The sequence below is a fragment of the Chelmon rostratus genome, chromosome 19 (assembly GCF_017976325.1).
Source record: "Chelmon rostratus isolate fCheRos1 chromosome 19, fCheRos1.pri, whole genome shotgun sequence".
NCBI lineage: Eukaryota > Metazoa > Chordata > Actinopteri > Chaetodontiformes > Chaetodontidae > Chelmon > Chelmon rostratus.
This window is the reverse complement of record NC_055676.1, coordinates 10,607,063-10,628,451: the sequence shown is the minus strand read 5'-3', so window position 1 is coordinate 10,628,451 and position 21,389 is coordinate 10,607,063. Positions and strand designations below refer to the sequence as shown.

Genomic DNA, 21,389 nt, shown 5'->3' with positions numbered 1-21,389 from the left:
TCTCAGTCTGAGTGTGTCAAGCTGGTACAAATGTCGATGCAAGGACACATGTGGAGTGTGTCTAAGTGTTTCTAAAGGGTTTTGAATATGTGAATCAACACACACTGTTTGCATGTGTTGTTCGTCTTTGTTGATGTCTGAGTATCTGTGGTTTTTATGTTTTTTCTCCATCTCCATCTTCAGTGTGTGATGAAAGATAAATGAATTGTCGATGTCAGTCTAATGGTGTGGTTGATGCCTCTTTCTTCCCTTTTCTTGAGGGAAATGTATCATTCTGGAGGAGCAACGTTGTCAGTCTTGTTTGTAATTTTCCTCTTTTTCATGCTCTTCTGCTTCAAACTGCCATTTCCCCCTGTTACCTTTTCTAGAAGTCTTTGTACTAGAACTTGACTGCATTTTTGAGGTCAACCACAACATATTTGAGAGTTTAAAAAAATCATTTTAATAACATATTGGCAGTAGTAGTGCAGTATAACAGTGCTTTCTCAATTCTTCCTCTGAGAGATCAACAAAGGATAATTAATTTAATTAAAAATATTAATTAATTTCATATTAATTTTGTGTAGTATTAGTATATTGTATAGTATAGTATATTGTATTAGAACAATTTCGTTTATCACCACCAAATCAGAAATAGCTATGATCAGCAATATGACAGGTTTCTATGAGAGCACTTACCCCAACAAGACTGAAGGACAACAACATACGTGGAGTAATTAGCAAGTGAAGAAAAAAAAAATGCGTCACACTACTCAGTCATGCAGCAAAGAACTACTGACAACTCAATTAAGTGGTACAGCCAAAATAAACATCAAACAAAATCAACAAAAAAGGATGAGGAACATCTCAGTAATACAAAAATTCTGAAAAATATTCTTTTTCCACACAAATGACATCTGTAGCAATTAAGACCATTAAGAACAACATCTCATTTCAACCACAAGAGGACACAACAGGCTTTTTGACACCAATATTGTCCAACAATATCAGCCGAGGGAATACATAAGTTGGGCTCTGCTTTGAGCAGATACGTTGTTTTCAACGTTCTGTAGTCATTGACTTGTCATAGCAGAATAACGTTACAGATCACTTCATTCCATTCAAGTGTAAACTATGTCGATGAACATTGTTATTTTCCTTAAAGATAAATTAAAAACTCTTCTCTTCTAGAATCATTGGTTCTATCGGACAAATGATCTTGACAAATCGTTAATAAATCCCCCTGTAGGTGTAGGCTAATTCAATAGCCGTCTCACACCATAATCCAAGGTTATACAGAGGCCTAGTACAGTTCCACTGAATGACAAGCTAATATGCTAATGAGTGCCTCTGCCTCATCATTTTTTGCCATCTGTCAAAGGCCTTTAAAACACATGTGGAATAGCGTTGGCTACCAGAAAGTATGCACCAACTCCTTCTATCCCTTGGTGTCTCTTACACACAAACACACCCTCAAGTCAAAAGCACTCTCTGAGAGAGAGGGAAAGAGCAGCACGCTAGAAAGAGCTCATCACTTCAACAAACTCTCAGAAGTGCAAACACATCAGCAGATGCAAGACGTGGGTTTGCTGAAGACTTTGTGGCTGTATGTGCAGAGTCAGATATTCTGTTAGAAAAAATTCAAAAGGCTATGTCTGTTTCTGGTCAAGCATTATAAAATAAGGAGGAGCGTAGCCTGAACTAGAACTAGAGACACAAAGATGTGCTACATCAAATTAATTAATATTCATTACATTTTGATTACATTTTCCTATCGAATTGTTGAACTTTTGTTCATCCAACACTTGATTAGACACTCTTTCTGTTGGCAAAATATGCAGAAATTTCTGTGTTGTGTTGTTGCTGCTAAATGCGGAACGCAACCATGCACTCTTCACAGCACTATTTAGTTGATTTAGTTTAGTTTCATAACATGTTAAAAAGGGTGAGAATAAGTGTATAAAATGTCATAAAGCACAACTTGATAATACATAACTCTGCCTTCTTAGAATAGCTGCCCTCTGATCCCAGTTTTCATAGCTCTCCTTGTTAGCTGATGCCAGAAATCCTGCTGCTACACTTACTATCAGTCACTTTTTTTCCCCACTTCTGCCAGCTGCCTCTTTTTTTCCCCTGCTCCATCTGTCATTTTTTTATGCCACCACCATTAGCAACAACTCCATCTTCTTTCCTCTCCTCCGCACTACCTTTCTCCACTTCCTGGACATGTCTTTCCTTCACTCCCAGATTTTCTGCTTCTGTGTCACCGTTCTCGCCTCCCACCCAACACTTCTGCCCACACCCTATTATCTCAAATCTGTTTCCTCATCTGTGTCTTATATTCTCTTCTAGGCGGAGACCTGCAGGCTTCCTGTGGTACCCTGGATGAAGGAGGCGTTGATGAAAGTTTAGACTGGGAGGAGGAGAGGGAGATGGAGAGGCTGGCCTGTGAAGGAGATGACTTTGTACCTCCCAAGATCATGGTAAGAGATGAGTACTTTAATGATGTGCAGATTATTCAATCAAATGCACATTTCAATGAAGTAATTCTCCCCCACAGTCTGGTAAATGCGTATGTTTTTCAAACTCTACACCTCTAGTTTGTAAAGTTGACTTTGTGCTGTTTCCAAGCCTAAGCTGAGGTAAGCCTGGTGATTTAGTCATTTAGAAACAAAAAAACAGAATAGATTTCTCTCTTTCGCATTACACACTGACGGCAGATATCGGTTAAAAGCAGCTTTATCTAAGAACGGTAAATCAATATGCAGGTGCAGTATCTTGAAGTCAACTAAGGTTTTCTCTTCCATACCACTGTGAATATAGAGCAGTATGTTTCCCACAAGCATGAGAGTTTGAGGCATGGGAGAGCTCTTCTGCTTTCCTCTCATTTCTCTGCAACTCTTTTCTCTTTCCCCCCTTTCCTTACATCCTACTAAATCCATCTTTCCTTTCCCTATTCCGTTTCTCCTTCACCTTTAGCTGATCTCTTCTAAGGTCCCCAAGGCAGAGTACGTTCCCACTATAATCCGCAGGGATGACCCCTCAATCATCCCCATACTCTATGTGAGTCAAGCAGTGACGTGTGCAGACAGACACATTACAGTGCACCGGCATAGCATGCATGCAAGTTGTTTCTGTAAAAAAGTTCTATGAAGACAGACTGCAATATAAATCAAATCATTTTACAGTGTTAACAGGTTGTTTTATGTGAATGTCTTTTTCCTTAGGACCATGAACATGCAACTTTTGATGACATTTTGGGTGAGTAAATATTCCTGTTTATATAAGTATATTCCTTTTTTCAGACATTTTATGAGATTTAAGACTTTCCAAACTTCTTTTTCTTATTCAATAAGTTATTTTCATACAAAAAAATAACGTGGATAAATTGTCCATATATACACTCTAAAACACATGATTAAGAACAGAGGACAATAACATGAGAGACAGAGAGAGAGAGCGAGAGACAGAGAGAGCACTGGAAAACAAGACTTCACCTGCTATTTTGTCATGTTTGTGATATGTTCTGCATATATAGACATTGAAACTGGTGGTGAAAGGCTGGTATGATGCCATCAACAGATCATTTGCACAGTCTACACAAACATGACCCAGAAAAAATAGGCAACAGTTAAATGGCACCTGCGTGACCATGCAGGCTGTGAGGCTGCTCTAACCTGTTACCATGGGCATTGAAAATGGAAAAAAAAAAGATAGCGGTGTGTGATCTGGTTTATTTGGAACCAGTTATAATCCTGCAAAATTACTGAAATACTGTTTTTCAAATGGACTGCATTCTGAAAAAATCCTATGTTGCTTATAACAAAAGCAGTTACGGGAAATGGTTCATATGGTCTGCCAAGACAATAATGAACCCTCTACTAAATACAATCTCACTGAGATATTGAAACAATGTCAAAGAACAGTTTGCAAATATAGATTTCAGGTCTCCATTTTACCTTCTTTCATTGACCTGTTTTGCTGTGAAGTAAGCACTGTTGTATTTTGTATTTTTTATTCTCTTATTATTCATGCTACTGTTGTTTGCTGCTTGTAACGCCCTAATTAATGAATAAAGCTTTATCTTATCTTTCATCTGGACAAACCCAAAATTAGCATTTAATAATACAATTACAGTTATAACATGCACATGACATTTCACCTCGGATCATTATGGTTTCAGTGCAGCAGAGACTGCTTCTGTTTGATGACACACTATTTGGTAATATGGATTCTGTAATGTGATGATGGCTGGGAATCTCATGCCTTTGCTCCAAGAGACTAAGAAACCCTGTATTATCTACCGTTGGTGACAATGGTTGGTCATCAAGAGCAATGTACCGTTGTTCTATTGTGTTATTGTGTTTACCGCCTCTGCGATGTGTCTGGACATTTTCACTCGCTTCTCCAGCATTTGCGGCAAAGTTGTGTTTTTGCAGTTTCCCACTGCTGGCATTAGCAACTCCTTGAACTCAGCTTTGTGTTGGTTCTTTAGAAGGAGCTACTTTTCACCCCTCCTTTAAACAATTCAGCAGAGCATAGTTTGCTCTACTTTTGTCATCATTGCTTATCCTAAAATATCTCCAAGCTGCTGACATTATCCCTCCTCCGCCTACCTGCTCAACTGATGACAAGTTAACACCACGTTGCTGTAAAGTGGTGTCAGTTGCAGCTGTATCGGAGTAATTTTACAATGACAATTACAAGTACATGCGCACAGTATCGGACTCAATCCCAGATACCGGTATCGGTGCATCCTTAATTTAATTCAAATTAAAGAACATCTCCCATTAGTGTCTTTGCTGTCTATTATTGCACCTGTATTTGAACTCACCCTCTAGAGAGCTCCTTTGTGTTCACTGTTCACATTATTCTCTCTCTCAGTACATTGTTACTTGTCTCTTTTCATATTCCTTTCCCTTTCCGTTCTCAGTCCCTGTCGTTTACATCAATCCAACCCTTTTTCTCCCTCACAGAGGAAATAGAGAAGAAGCTCACAGCTTACAGGAGAGGGAGCAAGTTCTGGAGAATGCTCATCTTTTGCCAGGTAAAGAACAAGTACTACTGTAGGATTTATTTTGGATATTTGAGGGTATGTGCTCATTCATACACTGCATATGGAATTCTCTGAGAAACCAGCTAGACTGTGTCTTCTTGGCATCAAAGCTCTCAAGACCTTATTAACGACGAGGCAAAATGGTTGTGGCAGTACTAATGTGTTTTATTTTAATGTGTTTCTTAGGGAGGCCCCGGTCACCTGTATTTACTGAAGAATAAAGTGGCAACCTTTGCTAAGGTGGAAAAGGAGGAGGACATGAGCCAGTAAGTTACTGCCGAACCACTGGGTACATTTCTGATTGATGAAAATTAGTTTGTTATGACAATTCACATTTTTCACTGCTTATGATGCATTGACATGAAATGATGCTTTACAAGACATGAAAAACATGATAGAACCAACACCTTGACCTTTACCTCGCTGTGAAAATAGTAGTATTAGACAAGTATTTTATCATTAAGACACCTTGCACCTGCATTGGGCCTTTCATTCAACCAATAATCTGAATAAGGGCTCAAACTAATGAAAATTCATCTTGTAAAAACCATGACCAGAATAAATTGGCTCATTCCCAAAGAAATCAATTCATTTTAGGCATCGGTAGGATCAAAGATTCTGATGTAAATTTGTCATGTAAATGCTCTTTACTTTATTTTCAGAATATTAATATCATTTCTATGAACGCTCTCCAACTTGCTTTCAATCGAAGATTTTCAACTGGAACGATTCAAGTTGGCATTTCTTTGTCATTTATGAGCATGGTCTATCATTTTTCTAAGTGATATATTTCAAGGGGGCATCTTTGACTACAGTCGGTGATGTTTGCTTGTTTTAGAGATATAACACCTTCTGTTCCATAACTCTGGTAGACTCTGTTAAAACACAGTGCAAAAACACAGCAGTTAACCAATGAAAAATGACAAGAGCTTGACACAGGTTTATCCTTTAAGAAGTTACATTTGGTGTTGGTGAATGTAAACAGGACATGATCATTTTAATTTGCTGTCCAGCTGTTGATGAAATTGGTTACATTCAGAAGGAAAGAAATCGGATGTTGTGCAACTGTAGCCTTTGTCTTTATTCAGATTTTGGAGGAGGCTTAGTCGCTTCATGAGTAAAATCAACCCAGAACCCAACCTCATCCACATAATGGGATGTTATGTCCTGGGCAACCCCAACGGAGACAAGGTATACAGAGACACACAAACACGGAAACGCACACTCACTCACACACACAATTCCAATGAGAGAGACAGAGACAAACTGGGCAGGAGCGAAAAAATCTATATACCTCTGTCATCCATCCAAAGTTATTAAATTTTATGTTGCACATACGTTTTTTGGTTTTGAACATGTAAATCAACAGTGATCAATTTTTCTACGACTAAATGACATGAGCTCATCTTTAACAAAAATTTAAAACCATGGTACGTATTAAAAATGTGTAAATTAAATCTGCACAGAAAAGATCCCGACATTTGGTGTTGAAGCAGTCACAAGCTGATGTACGATATTTTAGTTCTATTCATTAAATTAATGAATTTAGTTATGCTATACAACATTCAAATTGTAAAAAAAATCCATGAATTCAATTGTAAAAATTACGATTTGATCATAGAAGAAAAAAGCACCAATGCAGTGAATGCACTGAGTGCACTGATGGACAGGAGTCACAAAACCACAGTTTCTGTTGTCCAGTAATGACCATTTTTTAAAATTATAATAAATCTGTTTATGTGTCTCTTGTTATAATATCTGGTGAAAATAAGTTGGAGTTTCGGTCACATTTCAATGAAGTGTGTTGAGAAAATGATGAGAAAAATACAGTTTCTATGAATGGCGTCTGGTGGCTTTGGCGAGAGCGATATAACGCCTGTTTCTGCTTAAACAAAACGGATCTCGCTCTTTAACAAAAAGATATGTCAGTGGGGATTCTTTCCATTAGGTTATGAGACACTTAGAATAACAATCTGAGCCTGTCAGTGGCAAAAACAAACACTTTTAGTGGGCGTACATCACCCAGAGGGATTACATTTCAGCCTGTTTCTTGGATCCTGGCTGCAGTGCTCTCATTAAATACTGGGAAAACTTCAAAAAAATGTTGTCTCCATAAGTCACTTGAACACAAAACATGGGAAGATAGGGTCCATATTTAGATAAGTGACCGGAACTCCTGACATTTGTCCTCCCGACCTTGAAATCTTCCAGGACACATGGACTAGCACAAACTGGAAACTGCACACAATGTTACCTCCATTGATTGAAAATAAAATGTAGGTCAAGCTGATAGAAGCAAATAATTCAGCAACACATAGTAGCACATTATTTTATTTATCTATTTTTTTAGAACATGTATGTCTGCCATTTTATTGGTCTTATTGGTCTTCCCAAAAATAAATATTCGAGTGGTTCAGCCAATGTGTTTTTTTAGAGGGAATAATTTAACGTCATTTTGGCCAATTTTGACAGCCATAACATATACACAGTATTTAAAGGACGATATGATTATTTAAGGCTTATACAGTGTCAGCTACTGACTGATCTTGCTCCAGTGGCACTAAGCCACTGTAGCTACACTGTAGCTTTTCCACGCAAAAATGTAACTGCACGGTCTGTAACTAAAAAGGTAGTACATGGAGACTTGAAAAACTGCTAATGCTATTACTAATGTTAACAACAAGGAAGGCCCATTAGCAAAGCCAGTTCCACTGCAAAATTTCTTCTCATCATGACCGTCATTCTTTTAATAATAACATGTATAGCAAGGACACAAGGAAAACCTTTGCCTTCTTGCACTACATAATACTAACTGAATGAAAGAATGCAAACGCAATTGCTGTGGAGTATACATGGTATACTGGTATACAGTTTCTGCACTGGTGGGACCATCATGCACAGTGGCACATGATTAGCATTCCAGTTCATTTATAAGAAGATCACTGTTGATTTACATGTTCAAAACCAAAAAACGTATGTGCAACACAAACTTTAATAACTTTGGATGGATGACAGAGGTATATAGATTTTTTCGCTCCTGCCCAGTTTGTCTCTGTCTCTCTCTCTCCCTGCTCCCTCCCCCATTTGCTGTCCTGTGCTTTCATATTAATGCTCACTGCATCTGTTTCGATCTCTGTTTGTCTGATAATCACCATATTATCCTTCTGGCAGTTTCACACTCTCTCTTCGTCCACTTGGGAGAATTATCATCTCTCTTACATATAACATTATTGGATATAGCCATGGAGGAGATACTCTCTACCTGACATAAACAAATAATAAGACACATAACCACATACACACATGCAACAAAAACAAGCAAAAAAAAAAGACAAACACACAAACAAGCTGGCTGACACACTCACATACACACACAGACGCCATAGCCAGCGGTATTTGTCTGACCTAACTGTCTATTCCAGTCATGTCTGCCAAAATGCTTTGTTATATAAAGTGGATCTCTCCGGGGTTGATGGACAGTCTGGCAGTCTGCAGAACACACTGCACATCAGTGATATCTCCACCCCTACAGACGAACACAAATACATGCAGTTGTTTCAAGAGAGCTTGAATCTAAAACAACAAAACTGATGTGGTTCTCTTTTGTTTTAAGGGTTTGACTTAGTCCCAAGATCTCAAAGTGAAATTTTCGCATGAAGGGCTTGTCAGGAAACAGAAGTTATGAGGGTTTGCTTGTACCCCTTCATTGTTGTGTGTTATTCTGGGCAACTATGAACCTGCTTTCCATTGGCAACTACACCACATGGCCAAAAGCTTATAGACACTTCTGCACAGTATATCACACACTGATACAACAACCTCTGCTCTTCCGGAAAGTCTCTTGACAAGACTTTGGAATTTGGCTGCAGGGATTTGCTGATACTCAGCCACAGGAGCATTAGCGAGGCCGGCCACCGATATTGGGCGATAAGGCCTGGCACGCAGTTGGCTTTGCAGCTCATCCCAAAGACGGAGCTGACGCCAGGGCTCTAAGTTCTTCTACATTTAACCGAGAGAGGACTTCTTAAAGAACCTCTCTGCACAGAGGGCTGATGTTGAATAATGAAAGGACCTTCCCTTAACTACTACCACAAAGTTGGACACCATTGTCTTAAATATCATTGCATGCTGTAGCACTAAGATTTTCCTCAACTAGAAATAAGGCCGTGTTCAGACAGCCATCAACCCAATGTAACAAAAATGCAGTCCCCTCATTCATTTGAATGGGATCGATGCAGAGGGCTCCAGCTAAAAAAAAAAATCCAGCATTAAGGTTGAACCTTGCTTAGCTTTTGCTGCAACGCAGTGCAATGTTATTCTTTCCAGTGTTATTCTGTCTCATAGCATAATTAAAATGCTATCAAGTGTTTTGACGTCTGATAAGCCCTTAAACTCGTGGATTTACCCACTCAAAGCAGACATTATTTGGTTGGTGGCTGTTTGCTGTCTTAACACCTGCTGAGGGACATGGCCTAAACCATGAAAAACTACGCCAATATATAGTGTATGTCAATAACTGTTTAGTTATTTAATTTCTGTTTTCTGGGTTTTTTTGAACAATCATCAAATTACCTCCAGCCAGAGATAAACAGAGCATCATGAACAGAACACATTACTCATTAAATGGTCAGCTTGGATCCCCATTCAATCCATTTTAAAAGCAAGTTTTAATGTAGCAAAATGCCGCAACGCAGACAACATAAAACAAACACACCATTGTAACAGACAGGGCGTTTTTTCAAATACTGAAGCAATATGTTGAGCTAAAGGTTCCTGGCTGCAGACCAGAAAGCAAGCTACACATACTGCATACATTCATACACTGCATACAAATATGTGTAGTTGGGAAACTTCTATAAATATTGACATGAGCCTGCAGCCATGGAAGAGTGGGTTAACTTCAACGGAGAGGTAAATTAAACCACCTCCTCTCTGTCTGAAAAAACATAATGGTTAATGCATGATAAATAAAATCACTCAGCAAATATCAAAGGGGTCTATCTTGTTAAGCACAACAAAAGCTGATTTGGAGGATGCAAAGTGAAAACAAAGGCTCAGGATGGAGAACAGCAGGTGAGCACGTCAGAGAGGCAGCCTGACCCAGTTTCAAGCATGTTTTGGTTTTGTAAGCACAAAATCTGCATCACTGTTGGCAATAACGGCCACTGAGAGCTTGTAAGAAGCCACCCAGGACAGAGAGGACACTACGCAACTTGCAACACATTATTTGAGATTTGTCATTTGCCTCCAGCTCTCTCTCTCTGCACTAGAGACAAGCCACACTGCCTGCGTCTCCCCCTGACGCCTGGCATCCAGCCATCTTCTTTTATCTTTTTCAAAGGATTGCATAAACAATGAATGAAAGCTGCTTTATCTTTACCACCTCCATTTTAACATCATAAAGTAAAAAACAAAAGCACATTTGGCCTTTGATTTCTCTAATAGGGGGTATTGAGATCCCTCATGACTAAATTCAACTGAGAAATCAGTGAGCTTCAAATTATCATGTGCACAATGAGCCAAGAAACTGCAGAAGAAATGACATATCTAAAATCAATGAACCTCTCCAATTAAACAACCATGAGTGCAATTAGGGCTGTAACAAATTATTTTTTTCACTATTGATGAATCTATTTTTTATTTCCTTTTGATTGATCGAATAATGGTTTAATCTAAAAAAATGCTGAAGGTTCCCAGAGTCCAAAATGTCCAAAATATCTTCAAGAGCCTGTTTTGTCCAACAAACTGTTAAAATGCCTAAGTATTCGATCTACGATCATATAATACTGTGAAAAATCAGCTAATACTGACATTTAACAAGGTGGCACCTGTAAATGCTTCACATCTTAAGTTGATGAAGAACAAAACAATTAATTGTTCATCAAATCAGCCAATCATTCCATCTCTAAATGTGACATTGTGGTAGTTGTGGTACTACAAATGAAAACTATCAGCTAGCATCTCAAATCTTGATTTTAATCTTCATTGTAATTTCCTGAACATGGGTCTCTTAGTCAGTGATATAACAGACTCTGGGGTGCTTCTCTGAACCATTTACAAGCTCAGGGGCAGAGAGGTTGTACAGGACCAGCAGGAAAAATGAACAACTTGTACTCTCATCTCATTTCCTGTCTTCCTCGTTACCTGCTCAGGAGGAAAGTGCATGTCTTTTTGGCTGTAATCAGCTGGATTCATTGCCATTCTTGTCTGTGTTTCGATGTTTGTGTGTGTGTGAGTGAGTGTGTTGTGTCTGAAGATGCAGGCTCCCCTGCTGCCAGTGTATCCAAATGCAGTAGGATTAATTGGTGTTTGCTTTCTTATCTCGGCCCAACAGCTGTTCCAGAAACTGAAGAATCTGATGAGGCCTTATTCTGTCGAGTTTGAGTCGCCACTGGAGCTGTCGGCACAGGGTGGGTCGAAACAAACATACGAAAGCACTCAAACATGCAGATCACAGGCACACAAATGCATAGTGATTCATACATACACATGTTCCATCCGGTCACTCTCTGTTTCCTTCTCATATTTTCATCCTGTTCTTGTACACGTCTTGGTTTCTCTTCTCTGAATGCATATTCGGGTGGTGTTTTGATACAGTGTTTAATACTTCTGTATGAATTTGTCCTTTTAATGCAACTGATCCAAGTCATACAGACTTCACACTCCAGTTTGTGCACCCACACCCACTTGTCACACAGGAGAAACTAGCCATGTTACTGTACTCTTGGTACATCCTCTGCACCCCTGATGATTAACAACTTACACATAACATAGAGGATAATACTAAAACAAATCAATTTTCTCAGGTAAACTAATTAAGAAATGTGTAGCCTAACTTCCCACATGGGTTGAACTAATCCTCAAATGAAACCACGCTAAACTTTTGTCCCATACAAATCATGCCTGTCTCCTTGAAATTCTGTTTGCATACTACTTAACTGCAACAGCAAATATATATTTGCCATCTGAATTAAGTTTTTTATCAACATAATCAAGAAATGCTCTTAAACATATCAAGAAAGTTGCAAAATGTTGATATTCAACAAATCTGCAAATAATTAATACAGTTCTTGTGATACACAATCTGCTCATAGCAACTAAAGTATGATGAATGTTTTTTATGGTTATGTTTAGGCACTCACAGCTCTTGGTTAAGGTTAGTGAGATTGTGGAATTCAGTCAACAGTGATAATATGTTTATTGTGTCAAAGTTTAACCAGAAGTCGGTTTTTCCCCCGACTTTAACCAAAGTGCTTTCATTACCTAAACCTAACCACCAGAGGCTGTGCTTCGAAGCAGGTTTTTGGGGTTAGTGAGGAAACCCACTCACAAAATGTTTTCCCAGAACATAATCAATGCAGCAATTGTGTTTTCTTCATTTGACTTAGTGGTAGATTAATTCTATATGCGTAGGGAATTAATTATTCCATATGCATCTACTACTAATAAACCTCATACTATAGTACACTACTGTTTTTTGCTGATATACAACCCTGATTCCAAAAAAGTTGGTGCAAAAATATAAATAAAACAGAATGTGATAACTTGCTCAGGAACATTTTGTAAAACTGCTGTTTGAACACACACACACACACACATTCACACACAGTTTTCTCGCAAATGATTGCATTTAATTTTTAATTAACGTTTTACACCGCATCACAACTATTTTGGAATCGGGGCTGTAGAAATGGAAAATCATTTCCACATATTGTTCCTGGATAACAAACTTATTCTGCTCCTTAACACGTGATCCAAACTTTTCCTGTCTCATTTACTAATCAAGGCAAAGAGATGATTGAGATGTACTTCGACTTCCGCCTCTATCGACTTTGGAAGACACGTCAGCACTCCAAACTCTTGGACTATGAGGATTTTTTGTGACAAAGAAATCTAGATAACGGCCCACTAGTGCCACGAGGAACCTGATAAAACTGATCCAATGACTGAACATTGCTCAACTGTAGTGCTCAACCCGTCAATAAAAACAGCCACATCTGCTTTCATCCGGAAGAGGACTGGGAGAGGAGGAAGAGGGATGGCGGGACAAGGAGGTTGAGGACCAACTAAAATACACTGTGCCTCTGCTCCTCCTCATGTTCAGAGTAAGGATGAAAGACCAAAAGGGCAGAAAAAATATGCGTCAATGTAAAAAATGAGCAAAAGGCAGAGATAACAGGACTGTCCATATCTTAGTCAGCAACTCTTTGCCTCTTGAGTTTGAAAGCAAAAAGGAAAATCAAAATGTATAAAAGGAAATATCACTTAAGTCACACCTTGGTTGTAAGGACATAATTTTTGAAGCTGATGTGCTTCAGAAAAATCCCTGAAATTCATTTTGTTCATAATGTGGTTCTGTGTTTTTGACTGGACCTTACAGATAACCTCAGACCCCTCAGACATACATATACATAAATAACCCATATGTCGATGTGTGTGTATATATATATAAATATATTACATGAATATATTAGCATAGCTTTAGTCATGCAAATAATACTCCATATGAGAATAATGATGCATCATTTATTTTTGATGTGCATTGTTGTGCAGTTTCATATGGAAATACTTTGGAATAACTCAGGTTTTAGCCATGAAGTAATTTATCTGTTTGTCTATTCTATCAAGATATTGTAATCTTCATCACCATCGCTTGGAATGAATGTATTATCTCTCTAGAAATGTATCTTTGTGTTTGAGGAATTGAGCATCATGTTTGGTTAAAAAAAGGTATAATATGCTGACTTGTGCGTGTGTGTGCGTGTTCCATGCAGACGTGCTGTGTGTATTTTTTCCTCTTTCTGCTACTGTTAAAGCAAAAGAAAATTGTTTATCACCTTTAGCCCCCAATTTTTTTTTCTCTGTCACATACACGCAGACATTCTAGTATGATTCATGATGTCAAGACGGATGTAACAGCCATCAAAGTGCTCCTACCCCTGTAGTGTAGGAGTTGCCCTATTGATCTCTCCTGCTCCTTCGCAGAAGGTTCAGGCCACTTAGCCGGCCCCTGTCAACAGTGCCAGCTGCTCTCACTATCTGCCAAACACTCTTGGCTTCTCTTAATGGCAGTCAAATGAGCTTCCGCCACCTTTCACTTCGCTGGGCTGTGATCCAGTCAGAGGACCAGAGTTCTCTGAATTAAAACAGATCTGCCAGGGGTTTAAGCTGTTAACAGCCATCTGCTGCCCCTGCCAGGTGTCAGCTAGTTAAAAGGCCAGAAATATGCACCGAGTGTGTGTCTGTGTCCGAGACCCTCGCACTACGACCTGAGCTGTCTCCAGTAGGTTAAGAATGGTTAACTGTGGAGTGCAGCAACTGAGCTTACTGCTGGACAGCAATATGAATGAAATAATGTGCAAATGCACACACACGCACATGCACAACGCTATGGCTGGGATGAAAAGAATGTTAGAAAAAGTCAATAAATAAGGACAAAATTAAAGCGGTAGTCCATACATTTTACAAATGAAGGTCAGTTTTTCTCATCATGAAGAGCACTACTCAGCCTGTGAAAATGTTCGTATGATGTCTTCTGTGGGAGAAGACTTTTTTAAAAGTCTGAGAAAATAACACTGGTTATGCCATAAGAGTTATCTGAGCTTCAGCTTGAGAGAGAATGCGTTACACCATGACAGTGTGGAGTTTTGAAGGATGTGTGAGTTTACAGGGACAGTGAAGGTGTGATAAAAGATGCTGTTGTACTGTGAGAAGTGTAGGATTCTGGGATTTTGGGACTGGACTCATACTACAAAAAAAAGTTAGGATATCTTAGCATCTGCAGCTTTGATTTTAGCCATTTTTTCCCCCAACATTGTGGCAATGCAATACTAAATCACTTAGCACCCTGTTAACAGAAATATCTTCTTCTTCTTTTTTTGTATTCAACAGAACAGTTATTAAATTTGCCTCATGTAACATCTAAACCTAAACTGAACTTAACTCTAAAAGTCCTGCTATCGCAGCTTTTGCGCTGTTAAAACTTTTTAATAGGCAGCAATCCAAGGAAGCATCACTAGGTCACAACATGGCTTACTTCTCAGCCAATCACAGCATTGTCAAACAATGACATCAGCCCCTGAATGTCAGCAAAAAATCGCTGTTGAGGGTTCGCGTAGGTGACAGGCTTGCAGAACGTTTACAGAGTACATGAGGGAAAAGATTTTCGTTATTTCATAGATTTCAGTTCTACATCATTATTTGTGTGAATGTGTTAATATTTGGAGCATTATGGGCAGACCTTTTTGTGTTAAAGTCTCACTGAAGTGCTCTCCATCGCTCTACTAGCAGGATTCTGGTTTTTATTTGCTTTTGCCCTCCCTCTGACATTGCAGTGCTGGCCTACAGTTTGTCTGATACAGATAAGTGCTCTCCCAGCCTGAGTCACACATTACATGTTTTCACTACAAACTCAAAATTCAACAGTTACACAACATTCAGTCGTATCATCAATGAATTTTAATTCCAGCAGAAGCATTATGCTGCCAAATTCTCAAAGATGTTGCCCTTAACAGCTGCTAGGTTCAATGTATTTTTAATTTCAGATCAGAAACATGGACACTGGTTAATTTAAAGCAAGGTAGTGATGTGGTGGATTCTTTTGCCATAGAAAACATCTCATATATCTTGTCTATTAAGAAATTACTGGTAATTAATCTGTTTCAATTTATTGGACTGAACTGACCATGATGTGAATGGCACTCTGACTCAGGAGTTTGAGAGTTCTCTTGTTTTCTTCTTCAGCAAAAGAAAAAAAAAGAAAAAAAATAGCCAGAAATCTAATTAAAGATGCAAATGTGTCTATTTGTCTCTCTCAATCTGTTGTATTATTTGCCATTTCATTATTTCATCTCACATAATGGTAAAATGAATCAAAGTTATCTATAGTTATCTATAATGTATTAACTTTGGAAAAATAGCAGAGTAATTATGAACAGCATGATCTATGAAATCTGACCATTTGTTTCAATAAAAATTGTGTAAATCAAACTTAAAGACAAGGGAGACTGAGATATTACAGTTTGATAACTGCACAGAAAGAGGTGTATGAGCTCATTTCTCAACTCAATGACTTTCACTTCCCCAGTTACCTAAAAGAACACAGATGAAACTCCATCACTATTACATGACCTAACAAGGTTCTGCTCTCCAGGGCCCTTCCTCATTTTAAACATCGGAGTTGTGAAGTCATTTGGCCCTCAGAACCTGAAAAACCAGCCCACATTCACACATTTTTCCATTTAGGATGTGCCATGCCCAGATTCTGCATTACAAGCCTCACTTTAAGTTTGAAAGAACTTCTCAATGAAACACCCTGACCAAACTGCTCCAAATTGCTCAAACTGCTCCAGTCCAATTTAAAAGAGCATCAATAGGGGTCATTACTTGTTAATGGACCAGTTTGTAGGATGTAGTGGCATCTAGTGGTAAGGTGGCAAATTGTAGCCAACTGAATACCCCTCACCTCACCCCTCCCATCCATTCAAAATGTGTAGGTGAACCTACATGTATGGTGGTGTGTTTGGTTTGTCCGTTCTGGGCTGCAGTAGAAACATGGCGGTGCAGCAGGCCACCTCCATGGAAGAGGACTCACTTCAGCAAATCTGAATGGATGGCTTTGTATATTAAGAATTCCCCTTGGATTTAAGTGAATTTAACCCTGTGGTCAGACAAGGGTTAAAACACAGGTGAAATGAAAAACTTGGAAAGCACCTTCTACCAAGAGGCTTCCTATGATGTATACTGGTTCATGCAAAGCCTTAGCAGGATGGGGAAATGTGGATACAAGAGGCTGGTTTGAAATGAAGAGGAGAGAAACAATCTATCAAATCAAAAAGTGGTTTAGCACGCAGATTCTCCTCTGCATGTTCAGCCTCAGTGCCAGAAATTAATTGGAAGCATAGAGAGACAGGACGAGAAATATTTCGGCAAAAATAACACATACTGAATTGGAGATGCCCACATGGATGGGCCGCCGATCGTTACTGGACGATATCCAGTAAAAATATGTGATCAGTGACTACACCACTTTCCAATATGTTTCTAGTTTTAGGTACTCTGTTTTGCTGATACCTCACTACAACTAAAGTCCCACTCCTGCAGCGAGTGGTGCCTGCCACACACACCACACATCCACTCACTGTTTGCCAGCAGGCGGTGCAAGAGGAGGGGGAAAGAAAGCTTACACTGCGTATTTCGACGTCCTTCCACACTTACTGTAGGCTACTTGTTGCATTTCTCGTGTTCTTTGTACTGTACTGCTCTTCTCATTGAAGGGAGTAAGTAAAAGCATGTTGTTGACTGAATAAGAAAACATGATTGACTTTTTGTGGTTCTTTACTTCATATTGTACAGTCACAGCATTTATAGTCTATGTCATGCTGCCACCTAGTAGAGATCGCAGTGCACTACAAAGCAGTCAAACTGACTCAGGCTATTGCTATACTAGCTGCTAATACAAAACAAACAAAAAGATTGGTATCAGCCGATACGGTTCAGGTGATCTGCAATCAGTACTGGGGAAAAAAAAAACAAAAAAAAAAAAAAAAAAAAAAAACATGATCAGGGCATCCCTAATATTTGAATTATTTTGTCTTTGGTGCAACACTGTATACAAAAACGCAGATAGGGCAGTGCTGACACACAGAAAGTCATTTTAATGTGCCTTATCACCCTGTCCCAGATATGCCTCAATCCCTAATCTCCATGCACTCTCTGCCTGTCATGCACTCTGCCTTGTGTGCACTGCTTTCCCATCTCATCTCTCTCTTTCTTTTCTCCGCTTGAAATAGAATGGTGCATTAGTATTGAGTTTGATATGCAAAACAGAGTTTGCAAACATCACGGACAGTTTGCTAATATTCATCTGCAATCAATTTTCACGGAATAGTGTTTTTGAAGAGGCCATACTTTGCTTTTTGCGTTTTCCCCCTTCTTTTAGTGTGTTCTGCAGCCTTTCTGCGCATGCCAAAGGTCTGCAAGGTTACAAAGCACAAAGTCCACTTCTTCCCTACACCAATATCAGTTTTTACGGACTTCCCTTTCAGCTCTTTGTAGTGCATGGCAGACACAAACATGACAGACTGAGTGACGGAGAAAAACACTGAGTGAGAATGCACAAACATGTGTAAAGAGAAGTGTAGAACAAAATGTTGTCACAGACAGCTTATGGAGGTGAGCATCACACAGTAGGAGCAGCACTCAAAGAGGCTGTTATCTTAAGCTGTTCTCCTGTGTCTTTTAAGGTCAAAAAGCATCTCTGCACTGCAGCTCCTGAGGCTACAACTGCAGAGTGCATGAAAAGGCTGTGTCTAGTTCAACACCAAAGGGTATGTTAATAGGGCGCGTGTTTTGCATAGTCATAAAATTTGTATTAATACCTGCTCTAAACCTGTCTGAATTATATAGTTTGTTCATTGAAAATGTCCAAAATTAAGTTGTATAGTATGGTGTACCAATTTTATCTATGGAGCCCCAAAGTGTTAATTGAATAAGTTATTAGATAAGTGAGTGACTAAAAAAATATTAATGTGAATAAACTGTGTAAAATCTTAGATATTGTTCAAATTTACTAAATCATAATGAAATCTTATTTAATATTTTAATTTTTAATTTAATAGTGTTGTTTTTCAACACACCTGCATTTCACTGTGGCATTTTCCCTAGTGACATTGAATAAATTCAACAAATAAATAAAAGTCAATCTCATGGGTGCCCCGGCAGATCACCTGGTAGAACGTGTGCCATGTTAGGGCTGAGTCCTTCCGGCAGCAGTCCACGTTCAAATCTGGCCTGGCCTCGAAGGAGTAACTTTCTGTTCATATTATAGACTTTTGCATCTAGGTCCTGACCTACTCACTCTGACAAGCATACATCAAGCTTTGCTGTATGAAGAGTGAAGATAATAAACTTCTTCACCAAAACCACAAGACACAGGGTTCGACACCAGCCATTATGTGGACTCTACAATATGTGGGCTGGCAGCTCCAGCCGCTGTGGGACCATTCACCACCAAAGCACGTTTAAGCACACTGCAGGGATCATACTCTCTGCATGATCTTAACACGGCAATCTATTTGATAAACAGCAGCAGCAGCAGAAATCCCAACACAAAACCAGAGAATCTTTTATGTAGAGTTTTAGTGTGATAAGCAGCAGATGACCATCGGTTCATGGATGTCAGCTTTTGGTTGGCAATGAGTGCAGCTCAGTGTACTGGCAACAAACGCCCAGATATTATGGTGCCATATGGTTGCAGCAAAGCAAACTGACAAAAAACATTGTTTTTTAATTACATATTTCTCTAATGCTCAGCTGAATGTGTGACCAATGAGTGAACTGACCACCTATATAGCCCATGTGTAACAATGGCAGAGTTTGTCATTAAGCCAGCACTACAGAGAAACACTAATGTAAATGAGATGTGTGGTAGATCCTCAAAAACCAAGGTCGCCAATAAAACCAATTCACTCAATGACACTCAAACAATAATGAAACACAAATATGAATATTCATATTTCTACACAATGCAAATTATCAACATGAAAGCGTTTCCTCAGACAAAAACATAAAACAATAGCTCAGCCACTCAATTACAATCGCAAATCTCAAAGCTAAATGACAGCAGCATGAACACAGCAATGATCCACCAGCAGGCGCAAGAAACTGTGGAGCAGCACCAGCCAGCAGTGATATATCAAACACACAAACAGCTGGACAGAGCGACCATCATCTTAGCAAAAGCAGCAGGTAACATTACTTAGCTGAGTGAGGTTACCTGTGAGTCCTGGTGTCTCAGCAGTTAGCTCTTTGGTGTTGGTGTTTTTCGGGTTTCAAGCTGTCCACGGCACGACTGGAAAACTCCACTGAAGGTTTGAAGTAGGGTTGGAGGCCAACAGTAGATCCACAATGAGATAATATAAGCTGGGAATAGGTTAGTTATTTCCCCAAAAAGACGCCCTGTGTGAAGCGGGTGACTGTTGTCAGGCTAGCTTGTTTGTAGAATGCAAAATATAACGTAGCGGTGTTTGCGCCGAAGTTTACAATTCTCTAGCTAATGGGGAGTACAGCTACAGTCGGTATGCGGAAGTGGCAGTTTAAATAGCCCGCCAAATAGCGAAAGGTGCGTTTGATATGTTGTACGGCCAGTAGTGGATGTGAGGCGTTTGAGTGAAGCGCCAGAACCCGGCGATAAAAATACCTCATTACAAGTAAGAGTCCTGCATTTACAGTTATACTTGAGTCAAATAACAGAAGTGTTATGTACTTGAAGAATCAAGTAAAAGTAAAAGTAAAAGCATCATTATTTTTGATGCATTAACATGAAAGTGGGACTGTGGCTGCTGAATAGTGCCGCAAAACCTCAGGATTTCCCTTTGAAATGGACTAAAAAGTACTATCAAGAGGGGTGTACAAGTATTTCAAAATTGTACTTCTGTAAAGGTACTTATGTATTTGCATCACTGATCACCAGTGGAAACAAGCTTAATATGCACCACCCTTGTGTTCCATGTAGAAAACTCCATGTTCTGAATTCAAACATGGATTATTGAGGTTTGGGCAGAAGGGCATTGTACACAAAGCAAGCACTGGCACTTTTTCACTCATCCCTCTATCTGTCATAATAATCAAGATTATGTACCGTATCTCATCCCTGTTTTCCACTAGATTTGATTTGGATTAGTATTTCAAATGTGGTTCAGATTTTGGCAAGCCAGCTCAACAATTTCCAATCTGCTAACAACATGTTAAGCAAGGACACTGGCATTGTCTACTGAATACAATTTTGGCTTTGTGTGAGTCACTCCTCACTTTTTGGAAAAGTGTTATCATCTTTCTCCAGTGTCCATTTTCCATCCTTTTAACACGGTCACTAAAATGACTGTTGACATGCACGTTATGTATGTTTTCAGCACACACATGATAACCCTGTCGTCAGATGGTGTTATACTTTTAACAGTACACGTGTTGAGCTCCAAATCTTGCTTTTCTGTAGAAATACTTTACTGTTTAAATGTGAGTTGAACAAAGTCTGACAAAGAGATGGTGCTTCACATTGTTTATTTCTATTCAGTGGCTACTTCCAGACTGAGATTGTCTCTGTAAAAATGTGCCTTTAATTTTCAAGATTGATGTCAAGTACTTCATTTGAGTTCTGTCTCACTTTTTGAAGCATAATTCACACAGTCCTTTATTTCCAAGTGCAGCATTGGCAGTAAGTTAATTTAGTCTCGTTGCTACTAATTGAAAGGTTCTTTTACTCTTTATTCTACTTTTTTGACTGCTTAAACTTTGTTATGCTCTCCCTCCTTGGAAGCCAGAGACTGCAGCCAGCTTTAACTCAGCAGACCACAGC

The 21,389-nt window shown here is 39.1% G+C and overlaps 1 protein-coding gene across 1 annotated transcript in view; it reads left to right on the top strand.

The window, feature by feature from the left end:
• The window catches only part of LOC121623326 (NMDA receptor synaptonuclear signaling and neuronal migration factor), a 43,611-nt gene extending 30,464 nt beyond the window's left edge, over positions 1-13,147 (top strand). Inside the window, exons 9-16 of the mRNA XM_041960584.1 lie at positions 2,332-2,462; positions 2,959-3,042; positions 3,207-3,240; positions 4,956-5,026; positions 5,222-5,301; positions 6,124-6,226; positions 11,370-11,445; positions 12,822-13,147. Of these exons, the coding sequence (XP_041816518.1) occupies positions 2,332-2,462; positions 2,959-3,042; positions 3,207-3,240; positions 4,956-5,026; positions 5,222-5,301; positions 6,124-6,226; positions 11,370-11,445; positions 12,822-12,919 (677 nt within the window). The 3' untranslated portion in view covers positions 12,920-13,147. The remainder of the gene's footprint in view (positions 1-2,331; positions 2,463-2,958; positions 3,043-3,206; positions 3,241-4,955; positions 5,027-5,221; positions 5,302-6,123; positions 6,227-11,369; positions 11,446-12,821) is intronic.
• The last annotated feature ends 8,242 nt before the right edge of the window (positions 13,148-21,389 follow it).